The sequence below is a fragment of the Diadema setosum genome, chromosome 1 (assembly GCF_964275005.1).
Source record: "Diadema setosum chromosome 1, eeDiaSeto1, whole genome shotgun sequence".
Classification (NCBI taxonomy): Eukaryota; Metazoa; Echinodermata; class Echinoidea; order Diadematoida; family Diadematidae; genus Diadema; species Diadema setosum.
Genome location: NC_092685.1, coordinates 30,594,633 through 30,614,607, shown reverse-complemented (window position 1 = coordinate 30,614,607; position 19,975 = coordinate 30,594,633). Strand labels below are relative to the sequence as shown.

The following is a 19,975-nucleotide window of genomic DNA, read 5'->3' as shown; positions in this document are numbered from 1 at the left end:
TTTACAATGGGTTTTTCTACTGAAGAATAAACTTCACCTCATCACCTTGGACTTGGCACTTATTTACTACTCCCACCATAGATGAATACTGTCATCCGTTGCCATAGCAATGCTGCTGCATCTGACATATTGGATGACAAGGTCGGTACTTTTGGCACTGCTCTGCATCACAGAGGACGCCCAATCTCCTCCCTCATTGACTCTCCTTGACCCTGGTCAATTCGCAGTACTTTGTCTCGCATTACTGGCCGCGTAAGCGGTCAGTTATAAATATGGCTGCTGCGTCCAGAGCCACTCGCAATCAGGGGTCAGTCATAATTTATGCTGCCGTATCCCGAGTACGAGGTGTTGCTGGAGAAGAGGAGAGGAGGGGTAGTTCCTGGCATGGGGTGCTGCTGGCCTGAGTAGCTGCTGCTACGGATCAATGCACCATAGCCCATCCTGGGCACGCTCTGGGGGGTGTTGGTCAGCGACGAAATGTCGTTGATTGAGCTACTGCTGGATTAACAAAAATAAAAAAGAATGACATTTCAAGAAATGTGGTGTGCACATAGAATTATGGTCACCACTGGAAATTAGTATTAAAGGGAAGGTAAACCCAAAGAGCAATGTGGATTGAGTGAAAGCAGCAACATTAGTAGAACACATCAGTGAAAGTTTGAGAAAAATCGGACAATCGATGCAAAAGTTATGAATTTTTAAAGTTTTGGTGTTGGAACCGCTGGATGAGGAGACTACTAGAGGATATGACGTATGAGTGGACAACAATACAAAGAAAATATAAAGGATATTCAACAAAAATTCACTTTTCTAGAATTATGAAAGAGCAGTGGACCAACCCTTTCAGAAAGCAGGGGGAGTAATTGCTACCCTTAACATATGTCAATATCAAGTTGATGGAATTTGTAATTTTCATGAAAAATGGATTTTTGTAGTATTTTCTTTATATTTTCTTGATATTGTAGTCCACTCATACGTCATAACCTCTAGTAGTCTCCTCATCCAGCGGTTCCAACACCAAAACTTAGAAAATTCATAACTTTTGCATCGATTGTCCGATTTTCTTCAAACTTTCACTGATGTGTTCTACTAATGTTGCTGCTTTCACTCAATCCACATTGTTCTTGGGGTTTATCTTCCCTTTAACATTTTCTCTTTTGACACAATAATACTCTACTGTCTACTGAGTATAAGCACGAGTATAGCTAAGCCTTTTCATTAAAAGTTGTGCATTAGGCACATTTCTTAAAGATACGTCATTGTAAAGTCACATACACCTCTATATATCTCTTACATTATACATTTCTCTTAGAATCACCACAAATACTTTGTAAAAGCTTCTTGAACACTAGCCAGCTTAAGACTGCACTACGCAGTTTGCTTAATGCCTTCTGCATATCAATGCTGTTTCGACTTATTGCCTATCTCCATTTAACTGTAGCTTGGTTTTTTTTTATTCTCTTCCTTTGTATGTGGTAAGTTGGATGGTAACATCTAATGGCCCTTTTCTTTGATTAATTTTCTTTGTTGTTATTGTTGAAAATCATACAGAAGCTTAGAGTAAAACAGAGCTGGACTTACTGCCTTGTGTCGTTAGTACTAAATGTCTTGGTCAAGTCGTCATCGCTGTTGTAACGATTTGGGTTGTCAAAGAAGTAGGCTTTGGATGGCGTTTTAGCTCCAGGCTTCACCTCCGGCACATTCTGTAAGGGTGAATGGGTAATATGTAATTGTTTCTGGATCTGTCATAACACTGGAACACAGTTTTCACTTTCAACATAATATGGTGCAGATCACTGGCATGGTCATATCTTTTCAAACTTCCCACTCATGAACCTGGGGCCTGTTTCATAAAACTTGTCATCTGTGACAAGCTACTGAAATCCTTGCATCTGATTGGCTGAGAGAAAATTTGTCATAGAAATGTGGCAGTTGTCACTGATAACAAGTTCTATGAAACAGGCCCCTGATTTTGTAATCACAGAACCAGAAACTGACCATTATTTGGCTAGCTGATATCAGATACACAAACCTCACAGTAACTCAGACACAGAAATTCATCACTCAAAAAAGACATGTGTCTGAGAATATAATCAATATCCTTGAATTTCTGCATTACAAATGCTATAGATCTCCTTGGTTCTGGTGCTGTTTTTTTTAATGGCATGGTAATGTCTATTTCAACCATGGGGGGGGGGGGGGGGGGCTTCCAATAGTTGATTTATGCAATGACATATGCCATAGCAATGAACCTGACTTATTGCACACTGAATCATATTTTCCTATTATAATCTCCTCAGAATTTTGCGGGAGGGTATGTTTGAATTAGAAGTGAGTGAACTTTTGACCTCTGCCTCAAGCTGAAAGCGATCGGTCTGGACTCTCTTTTTTCTCCGCTTCTTGGGATCATGCCATCCATCGACTTGAAACATACAGGTGTAGCAGCTCGAATAAAAATATCATGAAAAGAATTCAAAAATCGACACTACCTTAGTATCTGCTCTAACCCTTACATCTCTGCAAAATTTCAAGCTGTCGGGAATAACTCACATTTCAAAGGAAAGCACACAATTTGAAATATGTTACTAAACTTGTCTATTCTTACAGTCATGATATCTGCTTATACTGGTAGCCTCTTTATTTAGATATTAAAATGGTTATTCCTCACCACTCTCGATGCAAATCTCTTGACGCGGAAGAATATGACCAAAATAAATGTCGGTAAGAATTCCCAGACGAAGAGAACAATACCAAATGCCACAAAGTGATTCCCCTTGAGTTTAATCAGATCAGCTGCAAGTTGGGGAAAGACAAGAGGAAATAAAAATAGATCTGGCTAGATTATTCATGACATAAAAAGAATACAAACTATACTTGTCATCATGATTGAAACACAGGTCTAGTTTTGGTAACAAAATATAAATTGGGACTTGTACAACACTTTTGAAAAGGGATTAAAGTCATGTAAATAAAGAACCAAGGTGATGTAATAAGAAATGATTTTTTTTTTTTTTTTTTTTTAATTCAGTGATTTACAATCTTGGAGAGAACATACAGAGCATTTGTTCTGTTTTGTCTTTCATGAGTTGTTGATTTTTTGAATATCAGCCAACTTGCAAAAATTAAGACTGAAAAAAAAAAAACTGCCTGTGCAGCAGTAAAAATAAAGTTTAATGAACAGTGTACTACAAAATCCAGTTTTGATTTTGTTTTACTTCCTTTCTAAAACAAGAAGCATTTCAGCTATCTGGTAGTCAAGTTTTGTTCTTGCACTGACTGTCTTCAAAAGCTTTTACTTTCATCTCAGTGTTGCACAATATTTTCATAGGGGGCATTGCAGAAATTGTGCAACATCTACTAATTTTGTTTTCTAACAGTTACACACAAGGCTTGAATGAGTCCAGCCATGGGTGAAACAGGGAGTCATATATTTCAGGAAGACCTTCCCATTAAAATGCGCCATTTTGCTTCGCTTTCCTTTCTTTGATTTTAAAACAACTTGCAGGAGACAGCTAAATGAGAGACTTGGCATTACCATTTGGGACAGATTCTAAAACTAGACATACTCTTCACTGAATGAAATACTTTGTCTACATGACATATTGAAAAAAAGAATAAAAATCCCTTTGAATCTGTACCATTCAACAGGCACATGACCAAACAAGAAATTGTTACTTTTCTCACTTTCTGGTCATCAAATGTAGATCAAATTTCCAAGAAATGCAGTGACTATGTAAAAAAATAAAATAAAATAAATGCACCAATTTCGTGAAATCAATCAGATACCACAATGTCCTGACTCCAATTGCTATCACTTATTTTTTACCAGAATAAACAAACAACTTCCTAAATTTAAGCCACATTTCATCCATCACCAAACCCCCCCCCCCCCCACAAAACATTCGCTCATCCCTTACACTGACTCAGCGGGAGAGGAAAACCTGATAGACTACAGGAAGCGTGTGAAGCCAAACAACAGGTTTACCACATGTGTCCCAAGCAGGGAACAAATAACCTACAGACAGACAACCAGGGGTTTCTATGACTCTATAAATAACACCCTGATTTCTTTTAGATATCTCACATCAACAGGAAATGAGCTGAAAAAAAGCTTCCTCATCCCAGACCTCAAAAATATAAAACAGAGAAAAAAACTCCTACACCATTAAAAGAACAAAAATCCAACAATACAATGAAAAAAGAAAGAAAGAAAGGAAAAAAAGAAGCCTAAATCTCCCTTATTAGATTGCGTTGTGTAGGAAAGTCACCAAACATTTGATATGTTCGAGTGTAACTTGAAACTGAACGTATGACACTTCAAAGCCCAGGCCCCATAGTGCTGGGCCCCTCACCAATCATTCCTTCACAACAAGCATATATCCAACCGGCAACTCATTCCTATTACATATTTCACCCCAGTCGTATTTTGTAGCAAGATCACAGCTGAGCAAAATCATACTGTTAAGAGTGTTTTCACCTAAAAAAACAACAAGAAAAAACCCAAACTAACAAGTTTTAAACTCAGGAGAAATGACAATGACTTACAAGTTCCCTGAAAGGTTATACATCATGGAAACTACACATGCAGGTACACAGCATTCACACCTGCTGTCAAATACTGTAAGCTTTCACACATCTATGAAAACCTATAAAATATATTTCCATGTTTAATTTCTTGTGAGTAAGCTATTTGCCAGATATGGAGTGTGAATGCAATATAATAGCATGAATATTCGTGAGGTTCTGCTATGTGACATCTGATATTATCTGTTGACCTGCATCATGTGCATTTAACCCTAACCAGGTCAGGCTTTTTGGGGTGTTCTGTGGCCAAAGGGGGGGGGGGGGGGGGGGTCTTGGCCGTTGATCACCCAATCGCCATGAAAATTGGCACATGCATTACCTGTGGTGCAATCTGCCATGCTATATAGAAAGAAATTGACATTTTCATTATATTAATTATGATAATATATGCATTAAAAAAATCATACATTTTGCTCTAAATCAGAAAGCAAAGTTCCTGAAATCCCAATTTTTGGTGATAACATTCTTTGTAGCATTCCTAACAATGCATTTGAAAAAAAAAATCTGGTATCAAACTTAATTTCTTATGTATTTTATTGTTTTATGAATTTCTTATAAACTTTTGTTTTTTTTTTCGACCTTTTGTTTTATCATTCTTTTTTCCACAAAATTATTACAGAACCTTTTTCAAGCATAATTATGCTAAAATTAACTGGTTTCAGCCTATGAAAGTGAAAATAATCATATCTTTATGAATAAGGTGAGAAAACTCCATTTGCATGAACTTTATACACAAAATCACATTTTGAGCCATTTTTGGTCTGACAGGCATGTATAAAAGGTCGTGCAGCGTCGTAACTGTATGCGCAATTTTCGCGAAAATGGTGTCAAAAGATGCACGAGATTTGAAAGTAAAAAGTCGGCGAACGGCGCAGTAAAAAAAAAATTCGTGCGGCGGAATAGTCGTGAAAAACGCCGAGGGGGTTGACTCAACCCCATCCCCCAGCCTTTTTAGGGGTTAAAGGTGCAATTATTCGGAATGCTTTCTTGCATGTTCTGTTTGTGGATTCTTACTGGTTGTATATCCACACAGTATGCCAAGGGCAAGAAGAATGAGTTGTTCTTGCCAGCATACTATGTGCTTGAAATTCACTGAGATTTCGATGGCATCAACACTGAAGAGAATCTACCTTAGTTCATAATTCCTGCAGCATTTACAACAGACGATGGCTTCTAATAATGAGCACATTTTTAATAGAACAGTGACACGGCAAGTAACAAGCTCCAGCTACTGACCTGGTCGTTCACATTCATCCACGTGTAGCCGAAGGACGGGCACCGGACCCACGAGACAGCAATGATGTTATAGACCGTTCTACTGACGTAGAGCAGTATGATGACCACACACGCAACACACGCCTGACCTACCGTCGTCCCTGTAATATGGATAGACAGAGAAACAGTAAGTAAAACAAACACGAATAATTCACACAAAAATTGAGATGGGGGTGAGTTCTGCAGCAGTTCAACTTAAAAGCAAAAGTCAGAAGATGGGATGAAACGAAGACAGAGGAGAAATGCTATTTTACATGCATCCCTTGTGGGTTGGACACAAATGAATTAGCTCTACTCTTCCCTTGTGGGCAAGCAAGAGTAAAATACTGCTTGCAATCACACTAACTTTGCAGTGACATCAGAAGTGATCTAGGCAGTTCTAGTGTGCCACAAGTGACCACATGAATGACTCTTTTCTTGTGCATTTCAAGCTGACTAATTTATCCTTTTTGTAGTTTAAATCACAAATACAAATCCCAAGAATGAGTCTCATAATTTCCAACACTCTGCAAATATCTGAATATTAGATTGCTACGGTACATGCAAACAACTTTGCCCACAGTAATCTGACTACCATGCACAGTCAACTGAGAAACCTCCTTCTCTCAAAATCACTACATTCTGCCAAAGTATGTGGCTTTCCATTCATGTTTTAAAATAAAGTTTATAGATCTTGACCACTAAATAGACATTAAACTCTCTCAGCACAACAAAAAATGTAATAGCTGACAGTGTCATAGCTTATAGGTCTTGTTACAACCTGTCAAAATCATACCTGTAGCATCCTTTGGGGAAGAGGAATGAAAATGTGAATATGAATATCATATTTATCTAACTATTAAACGTACTGTTTACCTTTGGGAGCAGTGATTTGAAAAATGTTCAAGATATCACATTTGATGCATATGTGTAGGTCTGTTGTATTACAAAACATCCTACTACTATATGTGACTCGCTACAACAAAAGGATCCTAAAGTCGCTGACGGCTGAGCCGAGAAAATCGAGTTTGAAGTCACATCATCAAAATTGGTCAAAACCAGTGAATTTCTGTTTTCGGCATAATTTTGTAGTGTATGTTTTTGTCTATCTTCTGCCGAAATTTCGAAGCTAAATGATGAAAGGAAAGGCAAGATATCAGCCATGATTTTCCGACTTTCAACGAAACAGAAACGTGTCCGAAGATTTGGATTTAGTGCCGCAGCTAGACTCCGCCCCTAGCAACGAGGGAGTGATCTTATTGGTCAGTGCGTGGCATTCTGATTACTGATTGGTCGTGCGTAACCGCTGGCGCTAAGCTTGAATGAACATCGTGGAGGTCGCTAGGAGCGTGCCTTCTATTGTCAAGCGGTGAAAACTGTCTCGCCTCCCCTTGATCGTGATAGCGTCGGAAGGGAAACTTTGAAGGCGTTTTTCTCGAAACTCTGATTTCCTCAACCACTTGACATGTGCTTACAAATCATCAATATCTTCGCAACCGCGTACTTTTGTGAGTTGTGCTATATATGAAATTAAAGAAGAAGAGTAAGGGAATAATGTCATGCCAGTTTCAGAAAATTGTCCGCCCCCGACTTTCGGATCCTTTTGTTGTAGCGGGTCACATATAATACTTTTGCAATAAAGCCTAAAATACAAGGAGATATCAGTAGTTTTCTCATTAAATCATAACTGTAGACGGTTTAGTCTGGAAACATTCTGTGTCATACGGATTCAAATTTTTACAGTGGTTGTTTCTATCCCCAACTCACATTTTAGAACTATTTTAAGCACTAATGCTGGGTTTTTGTTTCATCTGCATATGGTAAATTATGCCTTTACATCAAAAGGAAAGAAAAAAAAAAAGAAGCAGCAGCATTCCCTCTCAATCATTAAAACATGGATTCAGAACAGATTTCTTGACTGTGCTTGTTTTGACTTGCATTTTGCTGTGTCATACTAGAAACTTGTAATTTTACATCTGAACATACTGAAAATTATAACGCAATTTGTGACAATGAGAGGCCATCATACACTTCTACCAGGAAAAACAATGCATGTTCACGCCTTCATATCAACAATTTCTGGAAAGTGTTTGATTCCCAGAAGTGTTTTTTTTTTTTTTTTTTTTTTTTTTTTTGGATAAGACGTTATTCCTGTGCCTCTTCCTGGAAGTACATGGTACAGTACATGTAAATATTTTATATACATGGTTTTTGTTGGCACTCTGGAATTTTTTAGGCATGGCAAAGCTTTTCAGAGTTAAAACTTGTTGAACTAAAAATCTGCAATGGTCATCACCGAGGTTGAATGAGTCAAAATGGTATGACACATTCTTTTTTATGGAATAGGAAGTGAGGGGATGCAAATGTAGTTGCATGTACCATTCATGCAGTTAGTATGTATTACATAAAGGATATTGTACAAGGAAGTGAGATTTTTTTGGGTGTAATTTATGGACGGCCTCCCACATGTACCGATGAAGAAAGTAAATTGCAATAGCTATTTCTAAACTGTCTTAACTGTCCATCATGAACCTTCATTGAGGCCTACCGTTATCATCAGTCATATGAAAGCTGGGGAAGTGGAGTACATAGTTCCTCCAAATATGAAACCAAACTCTTGGCTGATGCAGTGTGAATTAAAATTACAGCAGTAATTAGTACAATCTCATTTTCCCTTGAAAGTCTAGGATAACAAGAAAATTGGTGATTACTTGTAGCGGCCCATTTCAAGACAACATATTTGGATTGTAATAGTATGAACTAGAGCATCCTCCAAAGTCATATCATATCATTTAAAACTAGAAATGTTGCTTTGGCGACTGGTATGCCTCCGCCATAATGCATGATTTTCCCAATAGGTCTAGATAGTACATGTGGACACTGTGTGATTACATTTTCACAAAATTGGCAAAATATTGGAATGACAAGTTTGTCACAAATGTGTTGAATGTTCACCTTCCTTGACGTAGGTTTAATTGGATGAATAGGAGAGCATGTATCTAGGGATTTAAGGACTTCATTTGACCCATTCATACATTTAGGCATTGAGTAATTTTCAAGGTACAGGTGTGGAGAATAAGTACAATTTCTGAATTGAATAGTAAATTGTTACCATTTTCATCTGGCCCTTGACCCTAAAATTCATAAGATAATTACTTTCAGGTAGAACATGCATAATATGTACTAAGTTTCAAGGTAACTTGAGCCACTTCCGAGATATGGAGGAAAAAGTTAGTTCAGCACTTTCACTTGATCTTTGACCTTTTGGACCTTTGAGGCAAAAAGAGAAAAAAAAAACTTTCCAGAGAATTTCTATTAGGTTACACACGCATACACCAAGTGTAAAAAAATAACCCTGCTGGCATTGCATAAATATGAGGGTAATAGTAAAATTTTGAAGTCTTGCACTTGACCTTTGACCCCTGACCCCATGAACCCTACATTCATTAGATAATCACTTCCAGTCAGTACATGTATGTGTATACTATGTTCCATGAAGATACCTTGAACAATTTTCCAAGGTACGGAGAAAAAAAAAAAAGAAGTTTTAATATTTTTACTTGACCTTTTGACCTTTGACCTTTGACCTCATGACCCAAACTTTCACCAGAGAATCTTAATTGGGTAATACACGTATACACTAAGTTTCAAGAAAATCTCTTCAGGCATTCAATAGATATGGTGGAAATAGTGAAATTTTATGTATTTGACCCTGACCTTTTGACCTTTGACCTTTGACCTCATGACCCAAACTTTCACCAGAGAATCTTAATTGGGTAAAACATGTATACACTAAGTTTCAAGAAAATATCTTCAGGCATTCAATAGATATGGTGGAAATAGTGAAATTTTATGTATTTGACCCTGACCTTTTGACCTTTGACCTTGAGCATTTGCACCCAAAAGTTGATAGGCACAACTTCACCCCCTAATACACATACATGCCAAGTTTCATTAGGATACCTCAACAGGTTTCGATAGTTACCTTGTCCACAAAATTCATTACGGACGGACGGAAGGACGGACGGACGGACAACCCGAAAACATAATGCCTCCGGCACCACTTCGTGGCGGAGGCATAAAAACGAAACAGAAACAACAGTACAACTATGTATTTTCTATATTCTGCTCATGAAAGTGTATGGTAGGACTATTAAGACTTGGTCATTATGTTACCTTATTCTGCTCATTAAGGTACATGGCAGGACTATAAAGACTTGCTCACTATGTTACATTATTCTGCTCACTAAGTTGCATGGTAGGACTTTTAAGATTTGCTCATTATGTTACCTTATTCTGCTCATTTAGGTACATGGTAGGACTTTTTGAGACTAGCCTATGATGTTACCTTATGCTGTTCATTGATGTGCATGTGATGGTAGGACTCTCGAGACTAGCCCATGATGTTATTTTATTCTGCTAACAAAGGTGCATGGTAGGACTCTTGAGGCTTGCCCACCATGTTACCTATTCTGCTCATTACGGTGCATGGTAAGACTACTGAGACTTGCCCATGTTACTTTTGTTTTGCTTATTAATGTGCATGGTAGGAATACCCAGGCTGGCTCATTATGTTACATAATCTGCTCATTATGGTGCAGGGTAAGACTCGAGACTTGCCCATAAAGTTACACTATCTGCCTGTCAAAGGGCACCCTGACACTGTTACCTACCCTCGCCTCGAGGAGGATGTTGGCCGACGTCATGTGGGTGATCTTCCAGATGCAGACGGAGAGCCAGATGGCCGCAAACAGAAAGAGGCCCTCGTTGAGGATGACCCGAGTCGTCAGGGTCGCGTGCTTGCCCCCCTCCGAGGAGAGACCTTAATGAGGATGCCCGAGATGAGGTTGATGAGGGTGAAGATCAGCGGGAGGAGGACTATCGCCAGGCGCAGCCGCCACTTGTAGCGACGGTGGTGCTGGTCTGGCTCATACCGTATGCGTGCTTTTAAAATGACCTGGGGGGGGGGGGGGAAGGGGGAAGGGGGCAAGAAATGTACGGACAGTGACATTTGACTGGCATGAGACTTCAAGCAGAATATTCAAATATTCAAAGACTGTCAGATGTGCTTTTTTGTGCTCCATCAAAATCAGCTGACAATACAATAGATTTATAAATTGGCAACACATGTTAGAAAACAAAAGTTCCTGTTTTCCTTTCAAATTGGCATGTTTGTATGTTTTTTCCTGCTTTTGTTAAAATCTTAATCAATCAGCACCATCTACCTTTTTTCCTGAAATTTAAACATATATGTAAAATCAAATCTCATTCACAATGATAATTTGAACCCCACGCAACATTTTGGGCACACACTGAATGAAAAATAATCACTGGTGATGCAATTATAACACAACCATATCTTTCTGACTCGACAGTCCACCTCGTAATCTCACATGGCCCTAGTAAAGGAACATCTTTATGTAACGAAAAACAAAGAGACCAATTCTTCAATGTCTAAGCTTTGGTGAGTGCAAACAGGAAATGTGGAGCCATGCGTGTGGTCTCACTGGGTCAAGGATTGACAGAAACTTCTGAGTGCAAAGTTCCTGAAGTGCAATGTAATACTACAAGGTTTAAATACCGTACATCCACAATGTATGGTTATTATATTTCAAATTCGAAGCTACTCTGAATGGAGGCTTATTTGCGCACATGCAAGTTACGTTTCTCACGACAGCCAACAGATACATGTAACAATTTATTCTGCCAGCCTGATTGCAAAACAGAAGCAGCCTGTAGGTTCAGATTTGAGTACAAATGAAACCTCTGAAATTTATACATGTTTTACCTTCCTTGCGCACAAAACACAAGTTGGTGACTGAAATGAGTTATAAATGTAAATATTGTGTTATGATTCTATATGATATGTTATAACATATTTTGTATTCCTTTCACATTTCTAATTGATGTTGCTGTATTTTGTTGTTGCCATATCTTTTAAAAGATGCAAAATAAACTGGAGACTTGAAATATTAGAAGTGCAGCACTGACATCTATTGAACCTTCTTGGCAATCATAATGAGCTTAATCAAATCATCTCGTATCTCGTACAGTACATACATGTTGTACAGTGTAACATTTCAGACCTATTTATTCACATTGAGAATTCACTTGGTACTCTGACCACAAATAATTGACTTTCACTTTTTTATTTTCTCGAGGAGTAATTTATACCCTTTTTTAAAATCATCATTTGTCTCATATACAGTGTATGACACAAACCACATCGCTTTGACATCAAAGTTTAAAAGAAACTAGTATTAATGTCAATGCATGTATATAAAACATTAAGTTAAATATTATGTCTTTACCAGTGTGTCATGACTGAGGCATAAAGGTACACTATATCATACAAGATGAGGAACAAAATGCCATCTAGATTACACCCTCTTTTCATAATTCTAATGGTCAGCTCACTGTATTGTATTCAAGGTTTCTTTTTTTTTTTTTCCCAATGAATACAGAAGATATAATCTACAAGTTACCAAAACTAAAAGTGGCTCTAACAGTGTGGCACAGGGGTACATTGTAGGTAGATATCTAAAAATCATTAAAAAATGCACAAAATCTACTTGAACCTGTTGGTCAATAACCCTATTACAGGGCTCCACACTAACTTTTATTTTTGGTGGCCCAAAGGCAAACATCCGACCTTTTTTGGTGGCCCAATCAGGCCACCAAATTCTTCATTTCTGAAATTTTGGGGGGCCCGACTTGCATTTTTTGGTGGCCCTGGGCCACCGGGCCACCGTTAGTGTCGAGCCCTGCCTGTTACTTGAGACAGCTTTAAAGTCTCACTTGCACATATTGTACATGTACATAGCAAAATACAATTTCTGCACTGGGAAGTAAACACACTAGTGTATACAGTGTGCAAAGTCCAGCTAACTACATGTAGGTATCTATAAACTCACTGATGAAAGGTAGAAAACAGAGCTATGATACCTCTACATATTCAATAAATGTAAAGCTGTTTATGAACATTCAAAACAAATAAAAACTTGAGCATGTTTGCTTTGCAAGAACTGCTGCAATCAACATTATGTTCTTCTTGTGCAATCTACCTGGTACATTGAAAACAGGGGCCATGTACATGTACTATGTGACTGGTGTGAGTATGTGTGTGTGTGTGTGTGGGGGGGGGGAGGGTGGTGGTAGGGTCAAGGATCAATGTTCCTTCCTCCCCCCCCCCCCCCCCCCCCGAAAAAAAAAAATGTGATAAAACACTCCTGGGGCAGAACATTCACAGGTTTTCTAGTGTGCATTTTTAAAAAATACCTGTAGGCAAGAGTGTGAACCAGTTCTGCTGGTCCTGCTAAATATCAGAATTGTCTTTCAGCCACATGAATTGAATGCATGAAATATGTCATCAAGAAAAACAGAGGAATATACAATGTGTAGATCTGTCAGTAAATGTTATGTGTTTAGCCAGGATATGATAGAAAACCGAGAGTGAAAGATCGTGCCTAATTATGTACCCACAAGATTTTTAAAATATAATGTGTAGGTCAGTCAATGTTATCCATTTAGCCAGGATATGATAGAAAACTGGGAGTGAAAGATCGTGCCTAATCATGTACACACAAATTCTTAAAGATATAATGTGTAGGTCAGTCAATGTTATCCGTTTAGCCAGGATATGATAAAAAACTGAGAGTGAAAGATCGTGCCTAATTAATGTACCCACAAGTTTTTACAAAGAAACAAAACACATACATGTGCACACACAAGCGAAACAAAAGAAAAAACACAACACTAGTTCAGTTGTTGTTCAATAAAGTCTCGAGAACAAAACCAGGGGCAAAAGTCTGGAGTCATTTGCAAAGTGAAGCTCCCAACGCCAAAACTTAAGTGATTTTGGTTTCAATTTATACATTGTACATACAAATAATATGTCAATAGCTATGCATACTCTTGATTTCACCAGCATTGATACATCCGTTTCAACAGAAAAAAGGGATAAACCCCATGCAATATCCACTGAATAATTAATTTTTGGTCTTCAATACAGCATATAATGATAAATTTGGCAATCATTTTAGGAACAATAAACTATGATCTCATCCGCTGGGTTACTTCATAGGTACATTGTGTATCTCTATCGTGGAGGTGCCAATTGTCAGACAGATTTTTGCTTTTCAAAGCAATTGCTCCCTGCTTCTAGCCAGAGTTCAGGCATGGTCTCCACTCACTCTTGGCAGTGCCAGTGTTTATAAACACCACTGCTGTGGTGATGTCAGTTGTTTATAAGAGGCTGGGTTTAGTGTCATCTTTCATTCGCTTGTCTATTTGAGTCAAGATGGTATAAACTCTGATAGAGTTGTGTGTCTTGACATCTGTGATGGAACTCTGTATACAACTTTAGTTTGCTTGGCTGTGAAAGTACCAGACACCAAAATCTCAGTCCAATATCTTTAAGATGCCACTGAAGACTAGATGGATTGATTCTTAACTTTGTTTATTTCACAGTCACAAATGTGCTTCTGGAAGTGAAAACCTTCACATCGATCAAGGTAGCCAAGACAGCATCTACCTGAGGAAGCGCAAACTTGAGTTATATCATATGACATCGATACCCACATTCTAATGAAATCTTTTCCTCAGGTAAATGCAAACATGACAGAAGGTCTGTTTGGGTGACTTTACGACTTTATGACTACTTGTGGTTGCACATGTTCAAGCATGTAACTATGCACAATAGCACTCACCTGTGCAAAGTAAAGGATGAGAAGACACAGGCTTGTGAACTGTAAGCACACGGGGAACCCCAGCAGGAGCCAGTAGAGGACAAAGCACAGCTCGTCCACCTCGCCCGCGTTCAGGATGTAGAACGAGAAGAGAGTCGTTCGCAGCGCCGACCAGAAGAGGCACAGGAAGAGAAAGACGGTCTGGTAGCTGAAGCGCTTGTGGCCATAGTACAGGATCAAGAAGAGCTGCACGTAGATGATGACGAAGAGCAGCCCGTACAGGATGATGAAGGTGATCGCCAGGGAGCGCTCGAGATTGGCTTCGATGATGGGCTGCATGGCACGCGTTGTGACGGGCAAAGGCGACACCCACCCGGGCCCCGATGGCGGTGGGCGGTCTATCGGCAGTGCAGCCATAAATGACTCCCTGGCTTGCATTATATTTATAGGATACAAAGTTCTGCCGCCAAACTTTACCTCACTTGCCTCAGGGTCCTAGACTGACCTTTCGATCCATCCTGTCAATTTGATCTGATATAAAAATACAATGTCAATAAAAGATAAACCACAAAGTGTTTTATGAGTACACACGTTAAGATATTGTTTTTCTGTAATTCAGACATTTACAGGAAAACTTACAAACCCACGGGCACAGATTTGTATTGAATGTACAATGTAATAAAACAAGTGGGGGGGGGGATATGATGCTCATCACAGCTTTGAGATAAATTCAAACTAATGATATGACATTAATTGACTGTTCACTACCTCTACAATGCATCATTCTTAAGAAGTATCTGCCAGTTGGAGAGATGATAGTGTGAAATTTGCAGTGTTTTAGCCAATTTAGATACTGTAGTAGTAGCCCAGCAGGAAGATCACCATTAAAATCTTACTCTGCATATCATTAGCCTGCAAACTCAAAATTCTGGGGCCTGGGAAGGGTCAAAGTAGCTTCTACACTACATTGTATATAGAGTTAAAGAAATCATATATTGTCTGTGTATGATTGTGTTGTAGGGTGCTGTTTGCGTTCATTGAACATACTTTTCACTGAGATTATATGTAATTGTGATATATGAGATGTGTTTGTATTTTCTTGATTATTGTACAATTGTAATGTCAATGGAAACAACATTTCGATGTTCCATCACAGACCAATAAGAGATAAATGAATGAATGTCCCTGCCCCTCAGGAAGATTCTTGCTAAAATCAATCAGCATCTATGTATTTCTTTTTTTTTTTAATTAAGGAACTATATTGAGTCCTTCCGAAAATGGGACCATCCTTTAAAGACCCAAATCTTTCAATCTTTCAGCTACAAAGCTGTCTAATGCCTACTAATGTCTATACCACAAGTACTCAACATGCTGTGGAAAATATTATTTACCATCAGTGCTGTAGATCTTTGAGACATTGCTTAGGGACTTTAATACTGTGCCAAAAGTGCATGTTCAAATCTTGTCTGATATTTGCATATTTCTTTACAGAAAGGGGAAAAAATGTAACACCCCCCCCCCAAAAAAAAAAAGTCTCTGTAATTCTGGCTACATACACGCAGATACCAGACCTAAGTCAAGTGGAAAAATACCAGATGAGTGACTATGCCAATGACAGCAAAACCAGCCATGCTGGTACAGTACTGCAAGTTTAAAATGAATGATGTATAGCCGCAACTATTAGCAGTGCTGACAATCTGTGCTCCAATAGTTTAGTAATGTCTTTAAGTCCAGCCTGACAGACTACTAGTACTAGTAGAAAACCACTGCCTGGTATGTATAGTACTTCAGGTTACAGGGTTTCAGCTCCATACATAACAAACAAACTGGGATTCAGTGACCTAGAGATGATGACTCATCACTGTTAACTGACTTAAAGCTGGGAGGAAAAAAATTAGTGAAGTCAACAGGATCTTTTTATTTCAATTTCACCCTTTTCTTGTCACATGTATCCAGTTTTTCAGGGACAAATAAAAGGCTATTTTAAATGTATTCTACACTTCTATTCTGCCAGTATCTCTCATAGAAATCTACTTGTATTTTTCTCTGTATTACCTTTAAAAACCTTCTATGGCCTGAGGTCTTGTAAATACCCGGTGAAACCATTCAAGCATATTTCAAGCGGGAGGACTTTATAAGACTGTATGTCTTCATCAGCCCGAAGTTCAAACTAGCGGGATATTTTGCGGTCTGGGAAAATACTTATATTGCGAATGTGCATCTTCATCAGCTCGAAACAGCCTGCTTGGGGAATTATAGCCCGAATTTTGACAGTGGATTTCCCTGTGCAAATCTCCTGTATGTATGATGCACAACAGACTGGTATAGACACCTGTTTCGGTACAGTAGGTATCAGAATAGTAACAAGCTCAATCGACTAACGTTCATCGCATTGATCTCGATCATGTACACAATACATGTAAAGAGCTTTCAGGTCTGTTTTTGACCATTCTGTTGGTACATTAGTGTGCAAATCGTATCAACATTGACAGTTTACGAGACATCGTATTGCCGGGAAACAAAATGAAGGGCACAGTTCGTAATGATGTTGCTAGCGCCAGCCAGAGCTTCCCCGGAATGTATGGTGGGATCAAGATATTTTCGGGGTGATGGAGACGCAAACGAATTAGTGTGCTATTTCCTGAATTAGCGTGCTAGTTAACGAATTAGCCTAAGATTTTTGGGAAAATTTTCCCAATCAAATAGCGTACTATTTGCGTCTTCACCACACAAATAGCGCGCTACTTTGACATCGGGCTAGTTTCGTAACCGCAAAATAGCGCGCTATTTGAAACTTCAGGCTGATGAAGACAGGCCTATAGACTTGAACTCCCACCTGCCACCTCAACCCTGCAAGTCCACCCATCCCCCTCCCTGAAGGAAAAAATAGACAAAAGCAAAGAAACCAATGAAATATATCAAAATGCTGTTTTGATGTTTTCTACTTATTCATGTGCCTCCTATATGAATTTGATTGAACTTTTATTGATAGTTTCACACTACGTGAAAACAAGCATGATTTAAACCATGTACAGTATGCCTACATGTACCACGTATTTAATCAAGGACCCCAGATATTTTTTTTTAATGTAAGCAGCACTAATCTCAAGAAACTTGCTCAAATACACAGGCGCAGTTACAACATATGTGACCCGCTACAACAAAAGGATCCGAAAGTCGGGGGAGGACAATTTTCTGAAAATGGCATGACATTAATCCCTTAATCTTCTTCTTTAATTTCATATACTGTAAAAGTGGATATTTTTGCGCAACTAATTTTTTTTTGCGCTTGGCCGGGTAAGAAGAGTTTCGCATGTTTTTAATTCCACGGAATCAAGACATCACGCACAGAAACATATGGCAAGCAAAAATATTCGCATGCTTTTATTTTCACGGTAGTTTCGGGTTGCGCGAAATGCGCGAAAATTTCAACACCGTGAAAATTTCCACTTTTACAGTATAACACAACTCATAAAATTACTCGATTGTGGAGATATTGATGATTTTATTAGCCCATATCAAGTGGCTGAGGAAATCAGAGTTTCGAGAAAAACGCCTTCAAATTTTTCCTTCCGATGCCAACATGATAAAGGGGAGGCGAGACTGTTTTCACCGCTTGACAATAGAAGGTATGCTCCTAGCGACCTCCGCGATGTTCATTCAAGCTTAGCGCCAGCAGTCTACGCATGACTAATCAGTACTCAGGATGCCACGCACTGACCAATAAGATCACTCCCTCGTTGCTAGGAGCGAAGTCGAGCCACGGCGCTAAATCCAAATCTTTGGACATGTTTCTGCTACGTTGAAAGTTGGAAAATCATGGCCCAGAAAAACGCTGATTTCTTGCCTTTTCTTTGATCATTTAGCTTCAAAATTTCGGCAGATGATAGACAAAACATTAGACTACAAAATTTTGCCCAAAACAGAAATCTGATTGTTTTGACCAATTTTGATGATGTGATTTCAAACTTGATTTTCTCAGCTCAGCCGTCAGCGACTTTAGGATCCTTTTTTTGTAGCGGCTCACATAGATGTACACTGCATACAGACAATCATGACAGCCAGAACCACCATACCTACACAATGTACACATCATGTACCTACACTGCACCTATACCTATGGATGGATGATTCTGAATGCCTTTAACTCTTTGTGCCATGGTGGAAACCCTCCCCCCCCCCCCCATGACAAATCTGTAATTGCTTTTCTTTCAAATGCCCAGTAGCTACATTACTGTAAATGTATGACTTTTGCACACAAAGCAGTTGCAGTGACAGAAACGTAGAATTTGCATGCAAATTAAGTACAAAACACTGCTTGTTAGTCAATCACCACATACCTGGTAAAATTCAAGCTACAGACGAGAGGAACGGAATCGCGAGAAATGCTTCTATTGTACTGTGGCATTTGGCGATTTATCGATCGGTTTGGGTGGGTTTGTGCATTTGAGCAGATATGCAAAGTTGGCACGCCATCGACTGAGTCGGACATGCAAATGTGATGAGAATTGGGCTTTTAACCTTTTGCGAGATACCAAGAAAACACTTATGATATTGTACAGAGCATACCATTTCAAGAGGAATTCAAAGTTTATTTGATGAAATTCGGGTTTGGAATGACTGAAACATCCAAAAACAAAGTAAAACAAAGCGATCGTAATAAAGTGTGGGACCCATTAGAATCGCTCTTTTTTGGATATATCTCAGCCATTTCAAAACCAATTTTCATCAAATAAACGTTGAATTCCTCATAGAATTACATGCTCTTTCATATTTCATACGAGGTTTCTCATTATCTCACAAAAAAATGTTAGAAACCTGAAATTAGGTCTCAACCAAAACTGTACGATCCCCTTAATCCCCTCCAATTTGCAAAAGTTTGAATGCCGTGAATGTTTCTGGTTTGACAGTCTTAGAGTTTTTATGGTCTGCGTCTCTTTGACTGTGGAGTGGGCCAGGGCCCATCCAATGTCCTTATTTCCCTGACCATGTGAACAAGTGGGAGAATATCTTTGAGTGAGTGAAGTACAAAATGTAAGTTGCATAGAAATAAAGCAAGCTGCCCATGATTTGACCGCAACGCCGTCCAAAATTTGACCACCTGCTACATGTAAAACCCTTGCGTTTGTGTGTGGTTAAATTTTGGCACAGGGAGGTCGAGCCTTGGCATTTTTGCTTTAGGTCGATAAAATCACATTTAGATCTACACTGGCTTGCCTTTTCTCATGGCTGGGAATGAAACTCAGTAAGGTTAGCCTGTACTTGAGGCAAAGTTGAGCTGCGGTTGGTCATGCCAAACCTCTCTATCGCTCTCTGCACTTTACTACACACACGCACACACATATCACAGAAAAAGCAAAAACACAGTCTTTTTCATTTCTCTGAATAGTGGGTGTTAGGCATGTATAATTTCTACATTCAGTGCACCAGAACCAAGGTTCGACAGTGCC

The 19,975-nt window shown here is 38.9% G+C and overlaps 1 protein-coding gene across 1 annotated transcript; it reads right to left on the bottom strand.

Annotated features, from left to right (window-relative positions):
* On the bottom strand, nt 1–15,050 carry LOC140229624 (G protein-coupled receptor 137Ba-like). Its single transcript, XM_072309874.1, is given in 7 exon segments — nt 1–498; nt 1,582–1,703; nt 2,669–2,793; nt 5,817–5,960; nt 10,508–10,660; nt 10,663–10,795; nt 14,547–15,050. Coding segments are annotated over 7 exon segments (1,284 nt in total). The 5' UTR covers nt 14,964–15,050; the 3' UTR covers nt 1–308.
* Between the last annotated feature and the right edge of the window lie 4,925 nt (nt 15,051–19,975).